Here is a 24,297-nt window from a genome sequence, read left to right on the forward strand (position 1 = left end):
TTTGACGTCAGATACGAGCGGAGAAGGAGAGAGAGTAACGTAGAGATCGAGAAGTATCGAAAAAAAAAGATAGAAAGGAGTTTAACGTGGATGAAATAAAGAAATAAATATTTTATTCGAAAGTGGCGGTTAGAAATAGTAGGAAATTGTTTTTGAACGGTGTTTTTAGGCCTATTTTTTGTGGAGTTAGAGGTTTTTTTGTGATGAGTGAAAGTGAGAAAGGAATAGAAGGGAATAAAAGGGAATTTGAGGGGATAAATGGGTTAGAAGAGGATGGAAAGTATGATAAAATTAAGGAAGGAAGTGTATATCTTTTTATTCCGAAAAAAAACGAGGTAAAAGAAGTGAAAATGGAGGAAATAGAATGATTACGAATAATAAGGTGTTTTATAACCCGGTTCAAACGTTTAACAGAGATCTAAGTGTAATTGCTATACGTTCATGGAGTAGAGTATTTCTCAGGGAGAAAAAAGAGGTATTAGAGAAGAAAAAAGAAAGAAAAGAAGTTAAACGGCAAAAAACTATGATAATAGTGGAAAAAGAGGGTAAAGAAGGGTCAGATAGAGGATCAGAAGGATATAAAATTAATATAAATGATGAGAAAAAGGTATTAAAAGATATAAATAAGTTTAATTTTATGAATAAGCAACAAGAAATATGTTTAGCAAAATTTAATATTCTTGATGCATTTTCAGCGACAGGAATTCGTGCAATTAGATACATAAAAGAGATTGAAAATGTAGAATATGTAGTGGCGAATGATAATGCTAAAACATCAATTGATATGATTAAAAAAAATTCGATGTATAATGATGTTTTTGAAAAAGTAAAGCCTAGTCATGAAGATGCACGTTTTATTATGTATAAACATGTTATTCAGAGGAAGTATTTTGATGTGATTGATCTTGATCCGTATGGAACAGCATCACCATTTATTGATGGAGCAGTTCAGTGTATTTCAGATGGAGGTCTTCTTTGTGTTACATGTACAGATCTTGCAGTGTTAGCAGGAGGAGGATATCCGGAAAAGTGTTTTTCGAATTATGGATCTATGCCATTTCGTCATTCTGTTTTTTGTCATGAACAGGTTTTTTGATATGTTTAATAATTATTATTTTGATTAATATGAATGATAAGGCGCTTCGAATTGTTTTGCATACGATATCCTCGTCATGTGCAAGATATGGACGTTATATTACGCCATTATTAAGTATTTATTCTGACTTTTATATACGGTTATTTGTCAAAATTGAAACATCACCATATAATGTTAAATTTCTTCATAAGTAAGGAAAACCTTTATTATTATTAGGTTTAATAATTATGATAGTAACATAATGATGTCTTATTTATGTTCTGGATGTTATACATTCTATAATCAGCCAATTGGAAAAACGTCCCCATCCAAAAATTTGAATACGTATAAACATTTTAATTCACAGGGACCAATTGTTAATCCTAATTGTGAGTTTTGTGGATTTAAATTACATGTAATGATAAGGTTTTGATTATTAATATTTTTAATGCAATTGTTTAGATTTCTGGGCCAATGTGGTCAGGTCCATTACATGATAAAGAATTTGTAAAAAGTGCTTTAAATATTCTTGAATCTGAATCCATTGACATTTATGAAACACTTCCACGAATGAAAAAGTTGTTTTTAATTATAGAAGATGTATGATTTTTGAAATATTAATAATTTATATGACTTACTTATATTTTTAAGGAATTGGTAAATCCATTTTATTATAGTCCAGCGCATCTTTCAAAAATTCTTCATTGCCAAACTCCACCACTAAAGGATGTTGTTTCAGCATTAATTAATTCTGGTTATCTTGTTTCTTTAACACATGCATCACCAGGTTGTATAAAAACAAATGCATCTCCAAGAATATTATGGGATATTATGAAATCTTGGGTAATTAATAATATTTACTTCCTTTTTATGGCTTATTAATTCTTTTAGATAAAACAATGTCCTGTAAATAAAGAACATATTCGTGATGGAACAGCTGGAAAAGAAATACTTAAAAGTGACCCTGAGTAATCTCCACTCCTTAGTTTTAATATTGCTAAATAATGCTTAGTACTTGTATTAGTTTCCTTTTTCATCCAGATATTAATAAAATTTTTAAGTCTGGACTTGTTAAATGTCATTTGAATCCTACAAAGAAATCAGGTCCTAAAGCAAAAGCAAAAGTAAGAGCAAATGAAGATGAAAATCCAGCTTAAAAACTAGTATGCATCATAGTTGTGTTAAAGAATATTTAGATAAAAAAATATGTTTAAATTTAACTTCTAATGAAAGATAATACTCCAGAACAATAGTCTACTAGTTTTTTTAATTTAATGTTTATGATTTTATGTTCTTTTTCCCAATTTATGAGTGATTGTTGTAATGCATCATTATTAGGATTTTCAATAAAAATATCTCCATGAATATTTAGAAATTTAGCCATACATATTTGAATAAATTCAAAATCTATTTGTTTTTTTAAACTTTGAGTTAATGCATCCAAGAACCATATTATTTCAGAAAACAATGAATCTGGAGAAAGTGATTGTATTTCAAAATCTATTGATGATGGATTTAATGTCTTTAAATGATTCATAAATTTCATATCTAAAATATTAAAAAAGAATAATTAAATAAAATTAAACATACAATCTTTTTGAGCAGCTCCTTGTTTTAAAAGTTTAGTAAATTGACTTTCTACAGATAGATCTTTCGTACTAATAATCCTAGAGAAGCCTTTATCTATTTCTGAAGATTCATTTGTGTATGAAATTGATGGAATTATATCTTTTGATGTATCTTTTAAAAGTGGTAGAAAGAATGGTGCATTTTTAGGAGCTTTTGGCGGTTCTTTTGGCTTATTCCTAAGTTTGATTATATCTATATTATGTAAAATATTCAATTTAAACCGAGGAACTGAACTAAGTGTTAACATTTGATTAATTTGTTTAGAAGATGTATATTCAGTTTTACATAAAATATCTGTCTCACTTGATACATCTTTTAATGAAAGATCAATAATCCCAGAACCATTCTCTCCTGATACTGCTGGTAGATTTATTGTTTTAATGTCAGATTCTTGAATACTGTGAATAAATACTTCAGAAAACTGGGACTTATTTGTCCTAATTTATATTTAGCTTTTAAAACATCCAATTATACATTATTACCATAAAGTTATTCCAAAATTATCTACATGAGTTGTTGCAAGAAAATCTCCAGTAGGTGAAAAATCTAAGCTTGTACATATACTTGGTGTACGAAATGCATCAATGAGACATCCTACTGGAAGATCCCATGTTCTAATCGTTGAATCTAAAGAAGAAGATATAATCCATCTTCCATCATATGAAAAGACCTATAATCATTAACCTTTATCTTCAAATTGGTTTTTATACTAAATCTGTAATACGATTTGTATGACCCCATAGCTCTCTTACAACTTTTGTTGTTTCAATATCAATAACTCGAATACAAAAATCATCACAAGCTATTGCTAAAAGATCAGAAGACTTCTGATATCTCATTAGTGTTATTGGTAATTTCATATCAAGAGTATATATAAGTTTTCCTGTAGATATTTTCCAAAACTATATTTATTAAAATATATAATCTATTATTTTCTATTTACCTTTATAGTTCCATCTAAAGAAGATGATACTAATGTTTTGTTTAATGAATCTGAAACTATTCCTGTAATTTCCTTTCTATGCCCATCTAAATTATCATGAAATTTGCGGCGATGAAGCCTAGATTGCATGTTATACATATCAATTGTCCCTAAAGAAGAGCCAACAAATCCAAAATTTCCACAAACACTTATTGCAACACTCTGTTTTTGTTAGAATATATATATATATATAAATATATAAATCTTTATCTACTTTTATAGAACTTTTATCTGAAGTTGTAAGAACAAATTTCTCAATTGCCTTTCTTCTCCAAGACCAAAGTCTTGCCACATTCTCTCCTTTGTGTGCTGTTATTATATTATTCCAATATTTTTCTTTTGTTGGTTGTACTGCAAATGATAAAATCTCTGGAAGACGCAATTCTTCTAGAGAAAACTTTAAAGATATAGGCTTCTTAATAAATGGTTTTTGTGATAGTTCTGTATTCTGTGAGTCATTAAATACACTAAAACCTCTCAATGAACGGTCTCGTGATGTTGATAATATAAAATGTGAATCATTTTGATAAAATCTAATAATAGATGGTGGTGCACTATGACCACTTCTATGTTTAAGTAATCGGGGCGTTGAATCTGGTGAATCAAAGATCCATTCCTGTATTTTTTCAAAAAATTCATTTTAAAACTAATAAAAATACCTTTAAAGAATTATCAATACCACTAGATAATAAAATAGGCTGTCCCTCTAGAAACTTTATTCTAGCAATTGAACCAAAATGTGCTGTATATAATATATTAAGAATTCTTTTTTTGAAAAGATCCCAAATAAAAATATCCCCTTTATTATTAGAAGAACACATAATTGATGGCCCATCTACTCCACTTTTAGATCAATTTAATACATTTCCCTTTAAAACCTGTTCTAAAACTAATTGATGTAACATTCCCATCTTGTTTAAATTGAAATAATTCCTTGTCTTTCTTAATATTATACATATAAATCACTCCATTAGCTAAACCAATCGCAATAACATCTAAAACCGGCGCCTGTTCAAGACATGTCACTGAAATTTTGAATGATGAAAATTCATAGATCCGTTTTCTTCATCCCTTCTTAAATATACAAAAAATACATAAAAAATAACTTCCTCACCCTGTTCTTATATTCCATATCTCAACTGTACCATCCTTTTTCCCAAAAATAAACTTATTTAAATAGGTTGCCGGATGAAGCATACATAAAACTTCTTCCCCCCTATCAAACTCGATCTTTGAATACATTTCTACTATCTTACATCCCTATTCTCTTAATAATAATCACAAAATACCTCTACTATGAACATTCCAGATTATAAGATGGTTTTTCTCCGTATATGTAACAAGATACCCCCCCAAAACACTCATCAACACTACCCTCTCCTCTTCCTCTTGTTTTATACTCCATTCCTCATAAAAATATCAATAAATCATACATAATCACTGTATAAAAATACAATCTTCCCTTTACAATATGCATATATCTTTTCTCCTGCTCCTGCAAGTATAAAATCCCCCCATGAACATACACAGGTTATTCTACCCTTAGTACTAGGCGTTATAAACAATAGATTAAGCTTGTTACACTAAATCATTTGTCTTTTTTCCTTGAAAAAACCCTTTTTCTTACATCATATGTTTGTATACTCTCTCCAACACTTAATGAAACTAAAAAACTCCTTCCACGCTTCATAATATCAAATGGAACCTTATCTGAAACGTATCCAATCCTTCTATATGGTCTAAATAGATAGGATCCCTCTCCTTCTTTCTCCACTTCTTTATTTCCTCTTTTCTCCCTCATTTTTACGCGTTTTAACGCGTTTTTTTTGCTAAACCCTTCCAATTCTCCATTATATTTCATTTCCCTTAATAAATGCTTGTTAATTCCTCTTCTAACCCTTCAAAAGACTCACCTTTCCTTTTTTCCTAGGCCCCGGATCTGCCCGTGAAATTTGCTCCTAGGCCCCACTGTAACCCAATCAACCCTATTCTATAGCTTTTCTAACCTATCTAGGTCCTGTTCATGTCCCTGTCTACTGATTTCGTCTGTTCCCTGCAGCCTGAGACAGCTGCATTGTCCCCACCACCATCACCACCCTCATCACCAAGCGTCAAGGCCAAGCCAAAATGGATTATTGGAGTCTGTGCAATGGACCAGAAGGCAAGATCTAAGCCATGCCAGAATATATTGAACCGTTTGATCCAGCATGGAGAGTTTGAAACGGTTATTTTTGGAGATAAGGTGATCTTGGATGAAGGTAATAGATGAGCGGCATGAAGCAGTATTTTAAGGGAAAATGCATTAGAAATAGAGAATTGGCCATGGTGTGATTTTCTTATATCGTTTTTTTCGTATGGATTTCCACTGGATAAAGCTATTAGTTATGTAAGATTGCGTAGGCCATTTTGTGTAAATGACCTGCCAATGCAGAAGATTCTATGGGATAGAAGGGTAGTTATGTCTATTCTTGATGCTATTAATGTATCTACGCCGTATCGGGTAGAATGTTCAAGAGATGGGGGACCAAAGATTGAAGAAGGGTTAGCAGAGAAGCTTTTTGTAAAATTTGGGATTAGAAGCAATGTTAGAAGGGGAATTAGTAGTCTTAAATGTATTGATGAGGATACGATTGATATTGATGGGAAAATTATGAAAAAACCATTTGTTGAAAAGCCAGTAGATGGGGAAAATCATAATATACATATATATTATCCAAAAAGCAAGGGAGGAGGAGGAAGGAGATTGTTTAGGAAGGCAAGAAGAAGGGGTTTTTTATGTATATTTTATTAAAAAAATTAGATTGGTAACAAGTCATCAGAATTTGATCCAGAGTTATCAATGCCTCGTACAGATGGATCATATATATATGAACAGTTTATGGATGTGGACAATGCAGAGGATGTTAAGGTATATACGGTTGGACCGCATTATTTCCATGCAGAGACACGAAAGAGTCCAGTAGTTGATGGATTAGTTAGACGAAATACATATGGAAAAGAAATTAGATTTGTGACGAAATTATCAGAGAAAGAATGTGAAATGGCTAAGAAAATATGCCAGGCATTTTCTCAAATGATATGTGGTTTTGATTGTTTGAGGGTAAATGGGAAATCATATGTTATTGATGTAAATGGATGGTCATTTGTTAAGGATAACAATGAATACTATGATAATACGTCACGTATTTTGAGACAAACATTTATAGATGCAGCTCGTAAGAAGAAGCCAAGAATTCCATCAATTGGCCATACAATTTCATCATTATCATTGGAGCAAAATTCATGGAGGATCAAAGGCATGTTTTCAGTGTTACGTCATGCAGATCGTACACCAAAGCAGAAGTTTAAGTTTTCTTTTAAGAGTAGACCGTTTGTAGAGCTTCTACAAGGTCATACTGATGAAGTAATCTTAAGAAATGAGGAACTTAAGATGGTAGTGTCTGCTACAGAAAAAGCAAAGCAAGAGAATTGTGAAGACATGGAGAAATTGAATCAATTGCATAATGCATTGTTAAAGAAGATAGAATTTCCTGGAACTAAGGTCCAGATCAAGCCCAATTACTCTATGGAGACAGGAAAACTTGAAAAAATTCAAGTTATTTTAAAATGGGGTGGTGAAGTATGTTTTTTTTGGATGAATGTATCATATGAAGAGGTTAATTGTTCTAGTTTACCCATTCTGCTCGTTATCAGTCCAAGGATTTGGGGGAAAATATAAGAAAAGATGTTATACTAATGAATTCTGATTGTCTTGACGATGTAAAGGTTTTTACAAGCTCAGAGAGAAGAGTTAGTGCTAGTGGTATGTTCACTTGTAAATTTGAGTATTTTGGTACTTAATTTTTTAGCTGAAATATTTGCAATGGCTTTTCTTGATAAAGAGGAACTTCCACCTGGTTTTCTTGAAGTTAGAAAAGATCTTTTAGATGATACAAATGCTGCTAAGGATAATATGGATAGAGTATTTGTTTTTTTTGTATATTTTGGTAATATTTAATTTGTTTTAGGTTAAAAAGAAACTAAAAACATTATTAAGAGATGATTTGCCTGCACGACCACAGTTTACATGGCCTAAGGATGTTCCAGAACCCAATGAGGTTATGCGAGAGGTTGTTGAGCTTATGAAATTTCATAGAACAGTGATGCAACATAATTTTTCAGTGTTTTCTGATAAATTGGATACATTTCAGACAAGATGGTGCTGTAATGAGAATCCCTTTTTGTTCAGGGAACGTTGGGAGAAGTTATTTTGTGAATTTTGTGATTCTGAGAAGGTTTGAATAGTATAATATTATTATAGTTTTAAATATTTAAAGGCTGATCCCTCAAAAATATCAGAATTATATGATACAATGAAATATGATGCATTGCACAACAGGCCATTCTTAGATGCAATATTTCTACCAAAAGATTATCATGATTTTAACAAGACAGAGAAAGTATTGTCTGGTGATAGGGAAAATGGAACACCTAGAGAAATAGGTGGCCCTAAAATGCTTCCAGGACTTGAGAAACTTAGAAAATTATATCGTTTAGCTAAAATTTTATTTGAGTATATAACTTTTTTTGTTTTTTTTAATTAGCTGATTGATATAGCTTTCTGAGTCCACAAGAATATGGAATTGAGAATGAAGAAAAGCTAGATATTGGACTTTTAACTAGTATGCCATTATTAAAGAAGCTTATTAAGGATATTAATGAAACTAAATCATCAACAAGTGCTAGAGTATTATATTGTTTTTAATAATTTTAATTAAAGGGAATAGTGTTATTTCTATTTTACAAAAGAATCACATATTTATACTCTTCTCAATTGTATATTTGAAAGTGGGATTCCAACTAAGATTTCAAGAAATGAAATTCCTGAATTAGTAGGATTTTATGTATTATATATTATTTATTAATTTGATCTAGGATTATCTTACACAAATAAACTTTGAATTGTTTGAGCGTACTACAAATTCAAACATTGGAACAAAAGAACACTCTGTTAGAATTACATTATCTCCTGGTTGTCATTCTCAAGATCCTCTATATATGCAATTGGACGCAAAACATTGTATTAGTGTTGCGCCAAGGAAATCTTTGACAAAACACTTGGATTTACAAGAAATTTGTGGGAAAATTGAGGAAAAGTTTCAGAGAGTTGATCTTTCAAAAAGATTTACACCTCATATTTCAAAATAGAAGGGTATGTTTTAACAAATTATAATTTTTATATTAAATATGAAAATAAATTAATTTTAATAAATCTTTTTTGATATTTATGGGAATTTCAAATATATTCTCTTATTTTATTTATAGATCTATCTATGCTGGTTTAATATTTAATAAAAATCTCAAAAATATCTTTATTATCTACAATTTTTGAGATTTTTATACTTAAAATATTTATAAATATTATTATTTGCAAAAGTTTTAGAATTTATGGAATTTTATTAACTATTTGGATTATTTACATGTTTTTATATCTATTTTAGCTATTTTTGATTTTAATATGTATACTATTCTTATATTTTTTTGAATCATATACCATATTGTATTATTTTTTAAAATAATTCTTAGAATAAATCATTATTAAATCTAATATTTTCTAAGATAAACTAGTTATTTAATTAATATTTTTTTAGACATTTATTTATATTTTTAAAATGTTTTAAGTATTTATAAATATTTATTTTTATGTTAGTTATTTTTAAGAATTCCAATTGTATTATTAAATTAAATTAATCATTACTGATAGTTTATAACCTTTTGAATTGATTGTTTTAAATACTTTTATTTTATTTTTTTATTTATATCTCATTACTTGTCAAGAAAATATAATTATTTTATGAAATTATTATTATAAAACTAATTGTATGAAATTATATAATTTGTTAGTATTATTACTCTAAAATACAGAATTTTTGTTTTTTATCTAACATATTTTTAAATAAAAATAATATTTTTAAGCTTTATTTTATAGTTAATTCTAAAAATTTTGATATTTTAACAAAATAAAAAGAAAATCAAGATTATATCAATCAATAATATATAAATTTATTATTACAAATAGTATAATACTATATACGGATCCCTAGATCATTTTAAAATTTAAAAGCAAATTAAAAATACATTATTTAAAGATAATTATATATCAATTTTTACAAAAAACAAAATATTATAGATTTTTATAATATTTATAAATATTAAATAAATTAATAGGTTTATAAAGCCCTTCCAAATAAATGGCTAATACTTTCTCCATTATGTACTCTTCTATAAAAATATTTAATAATTTTTTATATAGTATAAAAGCTTTTTTATACCTAATAGCCTCTCCAAAAACTTTACTAATATCAATTATAACTAACTTTGAAGATGATTGTCTTTTTTCTTTACTAACAGGATAAGTATTCGTTATAACAATCTATTTTTTTTATTAGATCATAAATATAGATATAAGGAAAACAACCTTATCAATACATTTACATTCTTCCATTTTTTCTAAACAGTCATTTTGCAGAATTCCATGAGTAGCAAATACAAAAACCCTTTTAGCGCCACAATTTTTGATTAAATGTTCAGCTGCTGCTACAAAACTTCCAGGTGTCTCTATTATATCATCGAGAATTAATGCAATCTTATTTTCAACATCTCCTACTAATGTAATCATTTTTTCTTCGTTTAAATTTACACTTTCATTATCGTTAAATGAAATAGCAGTAGACGTATCACCAATAACCGATGCTGCATTTGAATAAAAGGTAAATGGAGGCAAAAACATGCCATCTGAACCATGTGTAGCATCCATAGAATTTTCACAATATGGTGATACAGAAGATGGATAATCATCGTCTACAACATGTCCAGATATTAATCTTGCTGTACGTATGTTTGAACATATAGTTCGATTAGATTGAGTTTTCTTTTGAGGTAAAATATCATTAGGCGTACTTGACCCTGAAAGAATAGGCGTTTGATCATCATAACTATTTTCTTGAGAATTATATATATAATTGTTATCATCAATGCTTTCCGTATTAGACGTAACTGGTGAATATGAATTTGTACTTAAACGTGAACATGGTTCTTTAAATGTTTTTCTTCTTCTATCTGTATGAATAAGTGCAAAATTAATGTTCAAAATATCTGCTAAACTCGTAACCCTAAATTTTTCAGTTAATACATATAAAATATATTATTAATATTATTAATATTAATAATATTAATATTACACCTTTTAGCTCCTCCCGGATTCTTGCTTACGACTACTGCATTCTTCCATTCACTTATATTTTCCATAATCCATTTCGCGATACTCGGTTCTGCAAATAAATTATCAACTGGTTTTGTAAAAAAACCCTGGATTTGTGACGCCTAAAAATAATGAAGTTTTCACTACTTAGAAAAAAAAATTACATGGAGATCCATTGTAATAATATGATCAACCCCCGCAACAGTCAAAAGATTAGCCACCACTTATTATATTCAGATAATACGCATATATATATATTTATTTACATACTTTTCGCTGTAATTGCTCCACGATGTCTTCTCATTTTACTCTGCTTAGAATATGGAAAATATGGCATAACTGCTATATATATATATATAAGCATCGAGAAAATACCTTATCTCCTCCGTTTTACCTGTAATTTTCGACGCTGATGCTCCTTTACACGCTGATATCATAATCAAAAGCTCCATAAGATGGTCATTAATCCTAATCCCTTATTATTATCTCCTTTTCTTCTCCTTATATATATCTCACGTATTACTCCCTGATTGAATAATAAAAACATCTTCCATACGCACTGAACATGCTATAAATAGACGCATATATTAATAAAAATACCTTATTAACCTCTTTCTTACCAATTTCTACCCTTGTTTCCTGGTTAGAAAATTTTTTAAGGCTAACTGGCGCCGGGGAAATCGCCAAATGATGCGTAATAGCTTCTACCAATTCTGGATGGGATGATCCACCAAATATCTTCGTTCGTCTCATCAATAATGCTTTATTAAGCTCCTTTTTATACTATTTAACCCTTATATTTGCTTGGGTTTTTTGGTTCCCTCCATTTTTATATACGCTTGGATCGAGAAAACCCTCGCAAATGGCTTGCCCTCCCCCTCTATAAATTCTATACAAAACGCATACATTACGCATATATAACGCATATAATACGCATACAGCCCGCATATAACCCGTATACATATAGTATACACGGTAATATATACCGTGTATATACTAACTATTCCATATAATAGCTAATATATACACCAAACGCATACCATTCACTATTTATCCCTATTTCTATTTCCTTCTAGAACAATCTATGCGTTCTTTTTTGCATATATAAACCCCTTATCCCCGGATTTTTGGCTTTCGAACGCATATATTCGATCTACCACCGTACCGTTTCTTTCGCTCATTATTTATATGAGGAAAGAGCGTCTAAAGACGCATACAGTGGGGAAAATAGGTATAAATAGAGAGGTTAACAGGATATTTCTAATGATTTTAATAGAGAAAATGCAGGGAATGAATATAAATAAGAGGGATTAAAAAGGTTAGTTTTTTTTATAGGAAAATTTGATATAAATAACGAAAACGTTAGTCGAATATTAAGCGGCATTAGAAATAAGTGATAAAAATAGGGATTAATGCGCAATAATTTGGATAAGAAAGGCGTAATAATCGATGCTTTATTATTCGAAAAGATCGGTTTGCTTGGGAGAGGTATTTCGGTATACAATTGTGGTGGAACCATCATTTAAAGGAGGAGAAAAGACGGGATATAAGAAATTATGGCTTAGAATAAAGAATACGACATCAGTAGGTAGCATATAATGGTGGGGAATGCTGAAGGGGATAGCATATATTCCGAGCGGGATATTTTAAAGGGCCGTATACGCTTTATGTATCAGTACGAAGGGAGGATTATTCGGTAGGAAAGCCATCATTAGATTTTGTGCCGAAATACTGTCCAAATTTGAATACGGGATGTTCGTTTTGGGTAGAACTTCCTCTTGTTTCAGAGGAATCAGAAACGGGAACGATTTTTGAAAAAAAAGGATGGATTGTGGATATTATTAGTCAGATTGTGTTTACAAAGTCGGCAAAGGTTTATTTTGAATTATCATTATCATTTTCTAAGCAAAAAATATATTGGGAAAATTATTTTGGGGTTGTAGAGGATAAAAATGCATGGATCAAAGTATTGGAACAGAATACTAAGGAATTATGGTTGATCGATAGGAGTTTAAGGGAAAAGGGTGTAAATGGAGATGAATCCTTGAAGGAAGAGGTTCATTTTGTTGTTTTAACGCATGGTCTTCATTCAAATGTTAGTGCGGATTTGCTTTATCTTAAGGAACGTATTGAGATGGAAGGACGTTTGAAAGGAGAGAAATTAGTGGTTTCCGGGTATAATGGGAATGTTTGTTTAACGGATAAAGGGATTGAATATCTTGGAAAACGTCTTGCGAAATGGGTATTGAAGGAAGTGGGATGGTTTAAAAATGAAAAACCTTATTATCAAAAAATTTCATTTATTGGACATAGTCTTGGAGGGTTAATCCAACTTTATGCGATAGGATGGATATGGATACGAACGGAAGGAAAATTTTATGATGCATCAAGTCATGGACTGATTCCGGTGAATTTTATCACTCTTGCTACACCATGGCTTGGATTATTCGCGGAAAACCCGAAATACATAACGAAAGCATTAGAATTCGGGATTGTCGGAAGAACAGGGAAGGAATTAGGATTTACAATGAAATATGATAAAGGAGCATGTTCGAAACATATTGGTGAAACGGATAATCATTTACCTCTTTTGAGAACGTTATCACTTGAAAAAAGTCCGTTTAGAAAGGCATTGAAGCTTTTTAAAAGAAGAACGTTATATTCAAATATAATTAATGATGGGATTGTTCCATTAAGAACAAGTTCTTTATTTTTTCTTGATTGGAAAAACATTGATTGTTTTGAAAAGAAAAAAAAAGATTATAATTCATATCGAAAGAATTCGGTATATTCGATTCAAATGGAAAGTCATGAGCAAAAAAATAATGATGAATCTATAAACACGAGTAATTCATCCCAAATCGAACCTACAATATCGTCTAACGTATCAATGCAAACAAACGCTACTAGCTTTTCCCTTACAATGCCACACATAGAAGAATCTTGTTGTTATTCAGATATTAATAAATCCAACAGTAGTAAAGTTGATACTACACTCCTAGATACATCTAAAAACACGGAATTCCTAAATGAAGTCGAATCCATAATAAATCCTCAATCTAGTACAAAGGAATTTTTTATCTTTAAGCCTGGTCGTACTTCTCCTTCAAAAACATATTCTCAATCGCCTTATTTAAATACTATGTATTCGTATGATTCAATATCTCATGATTATGATTCTTTAACCTTAACCAAAAATAATACGATTTTGGATGCTCCAGAAACAGATCAAACCATCAATACATCATCATCATCTTCTTCATCTTCATCTTTTATTTCTTCATTTAAGAATTACTTCAAACACAAATATGGTAGGGATGATTCCAAGGTAAAACGAGATAAACGAAATAAAACCATTAGCAATCCTAAGGACAATGATACATGTTCTTATCAAAAACTAGATTTTATACCTAAAATGAGTTTTTTTCGAAGTGCAAGCAAAGTTTTAAGACCACCTTTACCAAAAAAAGACTATTTCATTAACCCTTGTCGAACGAAAACTATAGTTCACGATCAATACTATTATCCCGATGATATATTAAAAAAGTTTTCTAAATTTTATTCTAAATTAAGTATTATCTCTGAAAACGGGAAAGATAGTATAAAAAGGAATAAGGTTTTTAGGGAAAAGTTAAAACTTCAGGAAAAAATTGCTAAAGAATGGCATTCTGATATGGTTTGGAGAAAAGTTCTGGTATATCTGGAACCCGATGCACATAATAATATAGTTTGTAGAAGAATGTAATAACCTTTTTACATTTATTATTGGGCTTATAGAATATAGGTTTGTCAATGCATATGGTTGGCCAGTTATAGAACATTTAGCATCAAATCATTTTGGAAAGATTTCTAAAGATGAATCTAACAATAAATCAGAGTTAGAAAAAGAAACATATAACAATAATAATTTAATTGATCATACGAGAATTAGTGACGATATTTTTATACATAATAATGAAGTATGATTTAATTATGAAATAAATTTAGAAGAATTTAAAGTGAATTTATTTTTAATAGATCTTTACTATTTTTTTGTAGAATAATAAATAAATGTTTGTAATACTAATATATAAAAATGTTTAAAGTACAATAAGCTTATTATGTATAGAATTTATGAAAGTCTATAACTAGAAAATAATTATATATTAATAAAATTCTATGATATACCAAATGATTTCCAAAATTTTATAGAGTTAAAAAACCAAAATATTTGTTTAAATATTTATAGATTAGTTATTAAAAGAGCAACAGGTTTTTCCTCATTTTCACCCAGGATTATTATTTCATGATCACCAATCTGACATAATCCTAATGCTTCCATTTGTATTTTTATGACACTTTGATAACTATTAACTTGATTATTGACAACATTCCAATATAAATATAGATTTTGACTATTACAAAGACCTTTTCTATAGGCACCAGATTCAACAATAATTGCAAATTTGCCAGTATAGCTATATTTTAAATATTTTTTTGATATTTTAGATGAAGATATATATGATAATGCAGGAAATGTATAAGAATGTACCAAATCCATCAATGAAGTCTCATTGGAGCTTTTGATATTATAAATTAATGCATCAACATCATATTTTACTGCTATACAGGAATTTTTGTTTTTTTCATTTGTAAATTGACTTCCAATAATGGTTAATCCGTTGATCTCAGCAATACAGACATCTTCTTTAAATTGTTGCAGAAAGTAAGTTTCCGAATCTTCATAATCTATGATGTAATCATCGCTTAATTTGGTTTTTGATATTGGTTGAGACTTTAAAGATAAAAGATTTTTTAATACTATTGTTCTATCGGATAAATTCTCTAATTCTAATGCATTGTCTTTATTTTTAAAAACATGAGGCCATTTAAGTCCAGCATTTTCTTTTTTCATGCAAATTTCAAGAATTTGTTCAGGAAAAAGAGGAGTTTTTGAAAGTGTCCATGTCGATTCTGAAGGAATAATTGTATAATAAAATTTAGAATTTAGTATATACTTAAGCCCATTATTCTCACTAAAGCCTTCCAATTGATCAAGAGAGAATTTAATCGAAATATCTTGTTTAACAGTTGTTGGAGATATTGTTAAAAATAAACGAATATCTTCAGAAGTTTGAATCCAAGTATAATGTGATTCCCCATTATATTCTGTCAAAGTTTCACATTCCTTTTGAAGGTTATTTTGAATTCTATCCTGAACACCTAGAATGATAGTTTGATCAATCAGTGTTTCCCCTAAAAACTGAGAATAAATAGGTATTTCCTTAGAAAAATAGACATTTAAAACAGATAATTCCCATGATGTAGACACCTTTTCGCACATAATATTTTTTATTAAGTATCTCTTTGATTTTGCATCTGTTTTTTCCTTTTTTCCATTTAAATGAGCAATCAAAACTTGTATCTTTATATTTGAATGGAAAATGGCATCTAAAATGATAAAAGGATGAAATTCAAGATCTTCTGTTGAAAAAACTGCCATATCCACCTGTGCAGGATCGCTTGATGAATCAATAAAATAGAATTTCCCTGCACCATCTGTAGCCAATATTAATGTTTCTGTTAATGATTTTAAATCTGGAAAATATGGATAAATATCATCATAACTTTCTCCTCTACATTCAATTTTTGGCATATCAATACTTGTAATAATTCTTTCCTTTAAAACTATATCATTCTAATTATTATTAATTATTATTAATTATTAATTATATATATATATATATATATATCATTTATACCTCTTTTTTTTCCATAAAAAGCTCTACAAATACACCATCCTCTGAAATATATAGTGCAGAACATGGTTTAACACTTGGTCTTAAATGATTTCTTGCTAAACGTGCTTTCCATTCATAATACCCAATTTTTGCATAAGATGGTATCTGTAATTTTGCAAGTTTATGAGATATATTTAAGCGATAAAAAGATAATATTTCCTCATCATTTCTTAGTTTATAAGATTCAAATTTAGGATGTAAAAGTGTAGTATTTCGTGAGAGTTTAAGTGTTGTACGACTTGTATTAACCTGATTGTTCATTTATTATAGCTGTTAAGATAATCGTAGAGTTAAAAATCGATATAATATTTAAAAAAATGATTTAACCATTTAAATAGCCAAGATGATTGTTATAAAGATCAATAAATCCGTTGTGAGAACCTCATTATGTGTTTTATGAAATATTTTTTTTTTTTGATTAAAATATGTATATAAATTGTAGTTATAGAATAGATTTATCTCTTATATGTGTAATCATATATCGTTAATATAAGGTGGACCATTTTCATTGTATTCGCCTCTTCCCATATAATTTTTTGAACTTGGATCATTAAAAGATAATTTAGCAACAATTTCTCCACCAAGAAAACATGCTTCTTCTAAGACTGCATTGGGATTTCTGTCTGGTTTCCATTCAGGAAAGAAATCAGGTATCTTTGCAAGTCGAATTGTTGATGGAAAAATAATTGGTGGATTATGATAGACCAAATAACTTGAATTAGGATTTAATGTTGATGATGTATTGGGAGTTGTATATGTTGGTATAGGTAGATTATGATGTTTCTGAGAAGAATTTTCAATAACAGAAACAAATTTCTGAGTTAAATCTGAAAAAATACGTTCTTTAAATCCTGTTAATTATTAATTTTAATATTTTTAATCAATATTATATGCTTAACCTGTAATTCTTGACCCTTCACCAACAATAGCAATGTTTTCCCAAAGTTCAGCACGCCTATTTGATTCAATACTAGGATTATTTATTGCTATATAGACAGCATTAAGAATATCAAGTCTTCCATCTTTAACATCATTAAAAAAGAAATCACACAATTTGAATCTTTCTTTTCCAACTAATATAACTTGATTATTATCCATTGTAAATTGATTATAATTCATTTCTTTGTTGTCTAATACAATATTTTCAGCCTTTTGACCTTTTTTACTTTGATTTTTTTCTGCTTCTTTTTGAGCTAAATATTCTCTTGTTTTACCACTTGCAACAATTGATGCTACATCTTCTACACCATCCATACTACTATCTGGAAGCTGTAAATTATCGTTTTCTCTATTTAATAGCTTTTGAAAAGAATCTTGAACATTTTCTACAATAACTTCAACAATATTTGAATACTTTATCTTTTCAGAAAGCTCAAGTGTAATCTCTTCTGGAAGAAGAGGCATATTAGTTTCTTTCAAAATAGGAGGAGATGATAAAAGCAAAGAATAAAGATACTCTGTTATATCTTTTCCACCAATAGGAATTGTTACTCTTGCCGGAGCAATTGCTTGTGCATCCAATATTGGAGTAATGTCTTAAATATGTTATATTTTCCTAAAAAATATGTATAAAACAAATACCTGTTTTTTCATGACCAATATGTATAACAAGACCTGAAAGATGTCCCATTGCATACAACGGAAGAACACTAGAATTACCAATTGCAAATCCTGCAACAAGATGCTCTTCAAAAAAAATACGTGTTGCAAGTTCTTTATCTCTAAAATTCCATTGAGGTGGTACAATTAAATAAACTGGATTTACAAATGTTCTCGGCTGAGGAGGATACGGTCTATTCAATAGTTTATAAAGAATATAACTCCTTCAAAAACATAAGCCAAACGTGTAAAAAAGGTTCTTCTAACCAAATTGCTTCTAATGCTTTCCAATTCTTCACGATCCCCCGCTTAATAGGCCAAATTATCTCAATATTTCGGTCAGAAATCAATGCCTCACAAAGTTCTGCTCCAACAAGATACTTTTCCTCTGTATTTTCCCCCGTAACCCCATTATTCTGTCCTCTACGAATACCCACCCGTGTTAAAATCTTCACTGTTGGCGGCGTTAATGACTCAGAAAGACCAAGAATTGCACGCGTTCTATAAGATCCAATATGAATAACCTATTTTTATTAGAAAATAGCTCTTAATCCGTATAATTCATCAACTATAATATTTTCATCTCGAAAAGTTGTTAATGGCATGTTTTAAACGCCTTTTTAAAAAAAAAAAAAAGGTACCCCCAATATAAATAGCGATTTTAAAGGTAAAATAAGTATTTTCTTCGTATAATTCCGTTTATTTAGCCTTATTTCTTGAGATAAAGTTTGTCTGATATTTTTTGTCGTTGAGATCAGCCGTCGCCATGACGATTGTTGTCATGGCGACTAACTGATCTCTCATAAGAAAGATAGCTTTTCTTGAAAAAAACACTAAAAAATAAAGCATTCTGTGCTTTAATATATCAGGATTTACTCATTTTATTATGTATTTTATTATTTTAAAATAAATTACTCATTTTGATTATGCTCGCTATATCCATATAGAACACTGAAATATTATTGATATACATAAAAATGTTTTGTATTGCCCTTAATTAGCTCGTTTTTCATTCATACATTTAAACGCATCTCCTTCTTGATAATCTTCTCTTATTCCAAATGCCTTTCTAAGTTTCTCTAACTCCCTGGCTTTTGCTGTTGCTAGTTCATGGACTTGATATGACTTTAAATTTTTTACATCATCATGACTAATAATCTCTTCGGTCTTTTCATTTAAAAGTTTTTCTCTATATTCATTCACTTTTTTCTCAATTTCCTCTTCATCTAGCTCTCTATTTTCCTCAAGACTATCTCTATAGCTAAGCACTTTTATTTCAAGCTTTCTTTTCCTATCATGTTCAAGAATTTCCTTGTCTGCCTTCCTGACAGTCGATTTCTTTGATGGATATGGGTTTATTGCTTCTCTTGGATGTCTAATATGGGATCTAAAATCCTTCTTAATTTCCATGCCTTTTAAAGGGAAAAATATACAGATTTCTTACAATATAACCATTTGTACCAGAGCCACGGGGCGTTGGAAGACCTATTCTATGAGTTTTATCAATTTCCTATAGAAATAAACAACATCTTATAGAAATATACCCGTTATAACTCATTTTTTTAAGACTGAATGGTATTTAAGCTTTCAAATGGGTCCTAAATAGCTTCTAATATATGGCTTAGAACGTGTTAATGACTGTTTAGGCGTAGTCTTTAAATCCTCATAGTAATTAGGAAATAAGAGGGTTTTGGATCTACTCGATATCTTTATATATAAGAAAATACTCAAAATATATAGTAAAACAGTGCAATAAACGCAGGATATTAAGAGACAGATGTGTTCTATATAGATATTTCTTTAAAAGCTCTTTTTTCCGGGAAAAAAAGACCAAAAATATGAGTGATCAAGATCAAAAGAATATAAAAAGTAAAAAACCAATGTTTTCTATAAAGACTCAGACAAATCCAGATATAACTAGTAAGAACAAGAAATATAGAAGGGAAAAACCCTGGGATTCGGAGGAAATTGACCATGTAGGCCGTCCTATTATGAAAAAATACATATTTAAAGAGTCTATTATAGTGGAAAATTGAGTCATTTGTTGCAGATAAAGATGCACCATCTTTTACAGATGAATCTTCATTTGCTACGCTTTTTCCTAAGTACCGGGAGAAATATCTGCAGGAAATTTGGCCTCATGTTACACAAAGTTTAAATAAATATGGAATATCATGTGTTCTTGACATGATTGTGGGGAGTATGACGGTAAAAACGACAAGAAATACAAGAGATCCATATGCAATTCTTAAGGCTAGAGATCTTATAAAGCTTCTTGCTCGTAGTGTTCCTTTTCCTCAAGTTTTTTTACAATATATATATATATATATATATTGATTGATCTAGGCAATTAAAATTATGGAAGATGCTATGGCATGTGATATTATAAAGATTGGAGGGTTTTTAAGGAACAAGGAAAGGTTTGTAAAGCGAAGACAGCGTATTTTAGGACCAAATGGATCTACTTTAAAGGTAAATATGATAAAATTAGATCCATTGCTTAATATTTAGGCATTGGAATTATTAACACAATGTTACATAATGGTTCAAGGAAGTACAGTTAGTGTTATGGGAGGTTATAAGGGTTTAAAGCAAGTACGAAGAATTGTTGAAGATTGTATGAAGAATATTCATCCTATTTATCATATTAAGGTATATATATCTAATTTTTTAGGGATTTATATATTTTTTATATAGGAATTGATGATTAAAAGAGAACTTGAGAAAGATCCTCTTCTTAAAAATGAATCTTGGGATAGATTTTTACCACATTTTAAGAAACGTAATGTTTCAAGAAGAAAACCAAAGTTTATTAAGGAAAATGAATATACACCTTTTCCTCCTCCACAAAATCCAAGGAAAATTGATCTTCAAATAGAAAGTGGAGAGGTATTTAGGATTTTTTTTTAATATTTAATTAAACTATCAATAGTATTTTATGTCTAAATATGCAAAAGAAAGAAAAAAGCTTGAGGAAAGGAAAGAAAAACATAAAAAGGCTTCAGAAAAAAGAAAAAAGCAAAGGGAAAGTGCATTTAAACCTCCTGAAGAACCTATTTACAAAAAATCAAAGACAACTATTCACTAATTCTATCCTAACCCTGTCCTAACCCTTCACAGATTTTTCGATTATTTTTATAAATTTATGTTATTTTTTTATATTTCATATTATATAGTGTTATACATTATTATAAAATACTTCTTGGTTTTAAATAGGTGAGAGGGGAGCTGTTTTAACAGAGGGGTTTAAACTTTAATATTCTATTGGATTTTTGACTATTATTTGTAAGTGAATTTATTTAACTTAAAATAATTTTATATTAAAGTCTATATATACATCTATATTGATGTTATTTTGATATATTTTTGGCTTTTAATTATTTTCTTTTAAGTTGTTTTTTTTTAATTTTTTATAGGACTATTTTATATATTATTTAAATCTATCTTTATAAGGTTATAACTATTATTGTTATTGGGATATTTTTGAGCTTTAAGACAGTATTTTATGAGATTTATCAATTTTATAACTATTTTTAATTTAATTTTTATATATTGGAAAAATTGTAAAGGAACGGTTTTATCAGTGTATCAAAAACATCTTAAAACAGACCAGGTATGCCATGATTTTCTTGAAAATAGCAATTTTGGGGGTATATTTTTTAATTTTTTTAAAAAATTGCTTTTGAAGGGTTAAAATAGAGTCACTCGTTGAATGTGTAAGGAAAATTGCAAAAGAATCGCATTGTGGAGGACCCTATGATGTGCGATGTCTTTGTAACTCGGATTATTTTGTTTTTTCTACACTTTTTGTTAAAACATATGCATCATGTTTTCGTTTGCTAGATTCTAGTGAACATTTATCTTTTTCACAATTTTTTGAAGGACTTTGTAATAATCCACCGGTTCCTGACAGTTTATGTGTTAGCTTAAATAAGCCACCACCACCTATTTTATGTTCAGATCCATATAAACATATTAAATTTGGAGGTAAGGAAGTTTTTCATATGAAACATTGATAAATATTTTAGACGAGCTTTTGGCATGTATGAAAAGATCGGCAAATCGATCACTATGTCAGAATTTGAATGATGCAAATTGTTTGTGTGATTCACGTTCTCATTGGATCAATGTTAATGAATGTCTTCGTACTGAAGATTTAAGTAAACTTGCTATCGTTCAAGACTTTCGAAAGTCATTATGTAATTCACCACTTGAGCTTCCTGGATGTTCAGGTGTTCCAGATGTTTTACCGGACTGTCCAGATGTTTTTGAAGCTTCTGATCTTGATAGTATATTATCCACTAGTGATAAATTATGATTAATTTATTGTAGATGACCTTAAAAAATGCCTTACAACTATAGCAAAAGGAACACGTTGTGGAAATATGGATATAGTTTGTTTATGTGATTCAAAGAAGTTTATTGATTCTACTACAAAACAAGAAAATTATGATATTTGTTACACTAAACTGTCTTCCAATGTTCGTCATAGTTATTTAAAATATAAAGAGGAGCTTTGTAGTAGTGTTAAGCAGGCTAATATGTGCACTTTAAAAAGGCCCTCTTATCAAGAAGTTATTTGTTTTGACCCATACAAACATACAGGTTTTGGAGGTATTTGTTTAAATATTTATTTCTTTTTCTTGTTAATTATATCTAGATAGTCTTAAAGCATGTTTGACAGCTGCTGCAAAAAATTCATTATGTAAACAGCCTTATGATTCATTATGTCTTTGTGACTCATTGTCATATTTGAATGCTGTTAGAAAGTGTGTCATGGAACTTGATGATAAAGAACGTAGTAAAGTTACAGCTTTTCATGAAACTATGTGTAAAAACCCCACCTCACTATCTGGTTGTAGTAAAAAAACAGACTTATTATCTCTCTGTAAGGATGTTTTTGAGGAAAGCAGCTTTAGTTGTATGTTTTTTTTTAATTTTTGTTTTGCTGTTATTTAACTGGAATAGCTGAATTCAAAGAGTGTTTAAAAGAAATTGCTAAAAAGTCTCGTTGTGCCGGGAGTTATGATCCAGTATGTCTTTGCAATTCTAATTATTTCATGGAATCTACTCTATTGATTGATACATATGAAAGATGTTTTCGTCTATTCACTGTTGAAGAACATCTTTCTTTTACGAATTTTTATAATAATATGTGTAAGAATCCTCAGCCACCTCCTACACCATGTATTCAACTTCAAGTATTATCGGAAAAACCAGTTTTATGCTCAGATGTATATAAAAATGTACAATTTGGAGGTAAATATTTTTTTTAAAATATACAACATTTCTCTTAATATTACTCAGGAAAATTCATGGAATGTATGAGAAACGCATTAGAAAAATCAAATTGTCCAAAACCTTATAATGCATTATGTCTTTGTGACTCTAGATCTTATTTCAATGTTGTTAATAGATGTATAATTACTACTGATAATAAGGAATATAAAGTATTCAGAGATTTTACAGAAATTTTATGTAAAAATCCTACATTACTTCCTGGATGCACTATGGATACAACCTCATCAACTCAATTACAAACTACATCAACAGCTATCTCCACTCAATCATTGACAATTCTTGAAACAATAACAAGTTATACTTCGACAACTATAATTATACCTTCTCCTGGTACTCTAATATCATATTATTCTGGTTGTCAACAAATAAAACTCAATACTGTATTTTTTCTTCTTGCAATGCTTTTCATTATTATATTTATTTAAAAATCTCAATACTTATATTACATTTACTCTTTCTAATCAATAGGTATTACTTATTCTTAAAAAAAAAAAGAAAAACTATTTTATATGGGGCTATTTAAGAATTCTCTAATCTGTCAAATAACAATAGAATATCTTCATTATTAACTAAAGGCTTTTTATTTAGGATTATTTTTTATCTTATTGATAAATTCTAAGATCAAAAGGTATTTATAATAAATAAATAAATATACAAAGAATTACATATTATCATATCATATAGTTATTCC

At 29.3% G+C, this 24,297-nt stretch overlaps 10 protein-coding genes across 10 annotated transcripts; 5 read left to right on the forward strand and 5 right to left on the reverse strand.

The window, feature by feature from the left end:
- The first annotated feature begins 287 nt into the window (after nucleotides 1–287).
- T552_03506 (N2,N2-dimethylguanosine tRNA methyltransferase) lies at nucleotides 288–2,274 on the forward strand. Its single transcript, XM_018372008.1, has 8 exons — nucleotides 288–335; nucleotides 383–1,087; nucleotides 1,138–1,286; nucleotides 1,331–1,490; nucleotides 1,538–1,675; nucleotides 1,727–1,918; nucleotides 1,967–2,043; nucleotides 2,088–2,274. Exons 2-8 carry the CDS (start codon nucleotides 524–526, stop codon nucleotides 2,230–2,232), a joined length of 1,425 nt encoding a protein of 474 aa, XP_018224261.1. The 5' UTR covers nucleotides 288–335; nucleotides 383–523; the 3' UTR covers nucleotides 2,233–2,274.
- T552_03507 (hypothetical protein) lies at nucleotides 2,246–5,641 on the reverse strand. The gene is made up of 13 exons (XM_018372009.1): nucleotides 5,600–5,641; nucleotides 5,314–5,551; nucleotides 5,141–5,269; nucleotides 4,976–5,093; nucleotides 4,801–4,930; nucleotides 4,565–4,749; nucleotides 4,346–4,521; nucleotides 3,901–4,302; nucleotides 3,648–3,848; nucleotides 3,415–3,606; nucleotides 3,187–3,374; nucleotides 2,666–3,141; nucleotides 2,246–2,623 (listed from the first exon to the last, which is right to left on the reverse strand). Exons 2-13 carry the CDS (start codon nucleotides 5,545–5,547, stop codon nucleotides 2,292–2,294), a joined length of 2,763 nt encoding a protein of 920 aa, XP_018224262.1. The 5' UTR covers nucleotides 5,548–5,551; nucleotides 5,600–5,641; the 3' UTR covers nucleotides 2,246–2,291.
- Nucleotides 5,642–5,663: 22 nt separating this feature from the next.
- Nucleotides 5,664–8,914, forward strand: T552_03508 (hypothetical protein). The gene is made up of 10 exons (XM_018372010.1): nucleotides 5,664–5,944; nucleotides 5,993–6,441; nucleotides 6,487–7,305; nucleotides 7,356–7,488; nucleotides 7,535–7,647; nucleotides 7,694–7,960; nucleotides 8,003–8,238; nucleotides 8,283–8,412; nucleotides 8,453–8,557; nucleotides 8,601–8,914. Exons 1-10 carry the CDS (start codon nucleotides 5,710–5,712, stop codon nucleotides 8,871–8,873), a joined length of 2,760 nt encoding a protein of 919 aa, XP_018224263.1. The 5' UTR covers nucleotides 5,664–5,709; the 3' UTR covers nucleotides 8,874–8,914.
- A 937-nt stretch (nucleotides 8,915–9,851) lies between these two features.
- Nucleotides 9,852–11,725, reverse strand: T552_03509 (hypothetical protein). The gene is made up of 9 exons (XM_018372011.1): nucleotides 11,547–11,725; nucleotides 11,443–11,494; nucleotides 11,321–11,394; nucleotides 11,197–11,268; nucleotides 11,091–11,149; nucleotides 10,909–11,048; nucleotides 10,144–10,837; nucleotides 9,998–10,098; nucleotides 9,852–9,947 (listed from the first exon to the last, which is right to left on the reverse strand). Exons 1-9 carry the CDS (start codon nucleotides 11,677–11,679, stop codon nucleotides 9,896–9,898), a joined length of 1,377 nt encoding a protein of 458 aa, XP_018224264.1. The 5' UTR covers nucleotides 11,680–11,725; the 3' UTR covers nucleotides 9,852–9,895.
- Nucleotides 11,726–12,329: 604 nt separating this feature from the next.
- T552_03510 (hypothetical protein) lies at nucleotides 12,330–14,937 on the forward strand. Its single transcript, XM_018372012.1, has 3 exons — nucleotides 12,330–12,510; nucleotides 12,551–14,667; nucleotides 14,711–14,937. Exons 1-3 carry the CDS (start codon nucleotides 12,376–12,378, stop codon nucleotides 14,889–14,891), a joined length of 2,433 nt encoding a protein of 810 aa, XP_018224265.1. The 5' UTR covers nucleotides 12,330–12,375; the 3' UTR covers nucleotides 14,892–14,937.
- Nucleotides 14,938–15,102: 165 nt separating this feature from the next.
- T552_03511 (hypothetical protein) lies at nucleotides 15,103–17,013 on the reverse strand. Its single transcript, XM_018372013.1, has 2 exons — nucleotides 16,668–17,013; nucleotides 15,103–16,603 (listed from the first exon to the last, which is right to left on the reverse strand). The coding sequence occupies exons 1-2, from the start codon at nucleotides 16,965–16,967 to the stop codon at nucleotides 15,149–15,151; spliced, it is 1,755 nt and encodes a 584-aa protein (XP_018224266.1). The 5' UTR covers nucleotides 16,968–17,013; the 3' UTR covers nucleotides 15,103–15,148.
- Nucleotides 17,014–17,135: 122 nt separating this feature from the next.
- T552_03512 (hypothetical protein) lies at nucleotides 17,136–18,950 on the reverse strand. Its single transcript, XM_018372014.1, has 5 exons — nucleotides 18,875–18,950; nucleotides 18,573–18,829; nucleotides 18,288–18,529; nucleotides 17,606–18,241; nucleotides 17,136–17,557 (listed from the first exon to the last, which is right to left on the reverse strand). Exons 1-5 carry the CDS (start codon nucleotides 18,908–18,910, stop codon nucleotides 17,181–17,183), a joined length of 1,548 nt encoding a protein of 515 aa, XP_018224267.1. The 5' UTR covers nucleotides 18,911–18,950; the 3' UTR covers nucleotides 17,136–17,180.
- A 303-nt stretch (nucleotides 18,951–19,253) lies between these two features.
- On the reverse strand, nucleotides 19,254–19,900 carry T552_03513 (hypothetical protein). Its single transcript, XM_018372015.1, has 3 exons — nucleotides 19,850–19,900; nucleotides 19,739–19,795; nucleotides 19,254–19,692 (listed from the first exon to the last, which is right to left on the reverse strand). Exons 1-3 carry the CDS (start codon nucleotides 19,861–19,863, stop codon nucleotides 19,299–19,301), a joined length of 465 nt encoding a protein of 154 aa, XP_018224268.1. The 5' UTR covers nucleotides 19,864–19,900; the 3' UTR covers nucleotides 19,254–19,298.
- Nucleotides 19,901–20,097: 197 nt separating this feature from the next.
- T552_03514 (hypothetical protein) lies at nucleotides 20,098–21,439 on the forward strand. Its single transcript, XM_018372016.1, has 7 exons — nucleotides 20,098–20,174; nucleotides 20,217–20,281; nucleotides 20,331–20,606; nucleotides 20,652–20,777; nucleotides 20,817–20,957; nucleotides 21,003–21,194; nucleotides 21,238–21,439. Exons 1-7 carry the CDS (start codon nucleotides 20,144–20,146, stop codon nucleotides 21,391–21,393), a joined length of 987 nt encoding a protein of 328 aa, XP_018224269.1. The 5' UTR covers nucleotides 20,098–20,143; the 3' UTR covers nucleotides 21,394–21,439.
- Nucleotides 21,440–21,721: 282 nt separating this feature from the next.
- On the forward strand, nucleotides 21,722–24,072 carry T552_03515 (hypothetical protein). The gene is made up of 8 exons (XM_018372017.1): nucleotides 21,722–21,758; nucleotides 21,805–21,955; nucleotides 22,005–22,292; nucleotides 22,334–22,594; nucleotides 22,638–22,919; nucleotides 22,966–23,226; nucleotides 23,274–23,564; nucleotides 23,613–24,072. Exons 2-8 carry the CDS (start codon nucleotides 21,811–21,813, stop codon nucleotides 24,029–24,031), a joined length of 1,947 nt encoding a protein of 648 aa, XP_018224270.1. The 5' UTR covers nucleotides 21,722–21,758; nucleotides 21,805–21,810; the 3' UTR covers nucleotides 24,032–24,072.
- Nucleotides 24,073–24,297: the final 225 nt, after the last annotated feature.

This window comes from Pneumocystis carinii, assembly GCF_001477545.1.
Source record: "Pneumocystis carinii B80 chromosome Unknown supercont1.17, whole genome shotgun sequence".
Classification (NCBI taxonomy): domain Eukaryota; kingdom Fungi; phylum Ascomycota; class Pneumocystomycetes; order Pneumocystales; family Pneumocystaceae; genus Pneumocystis; species Pneumocystis carinii.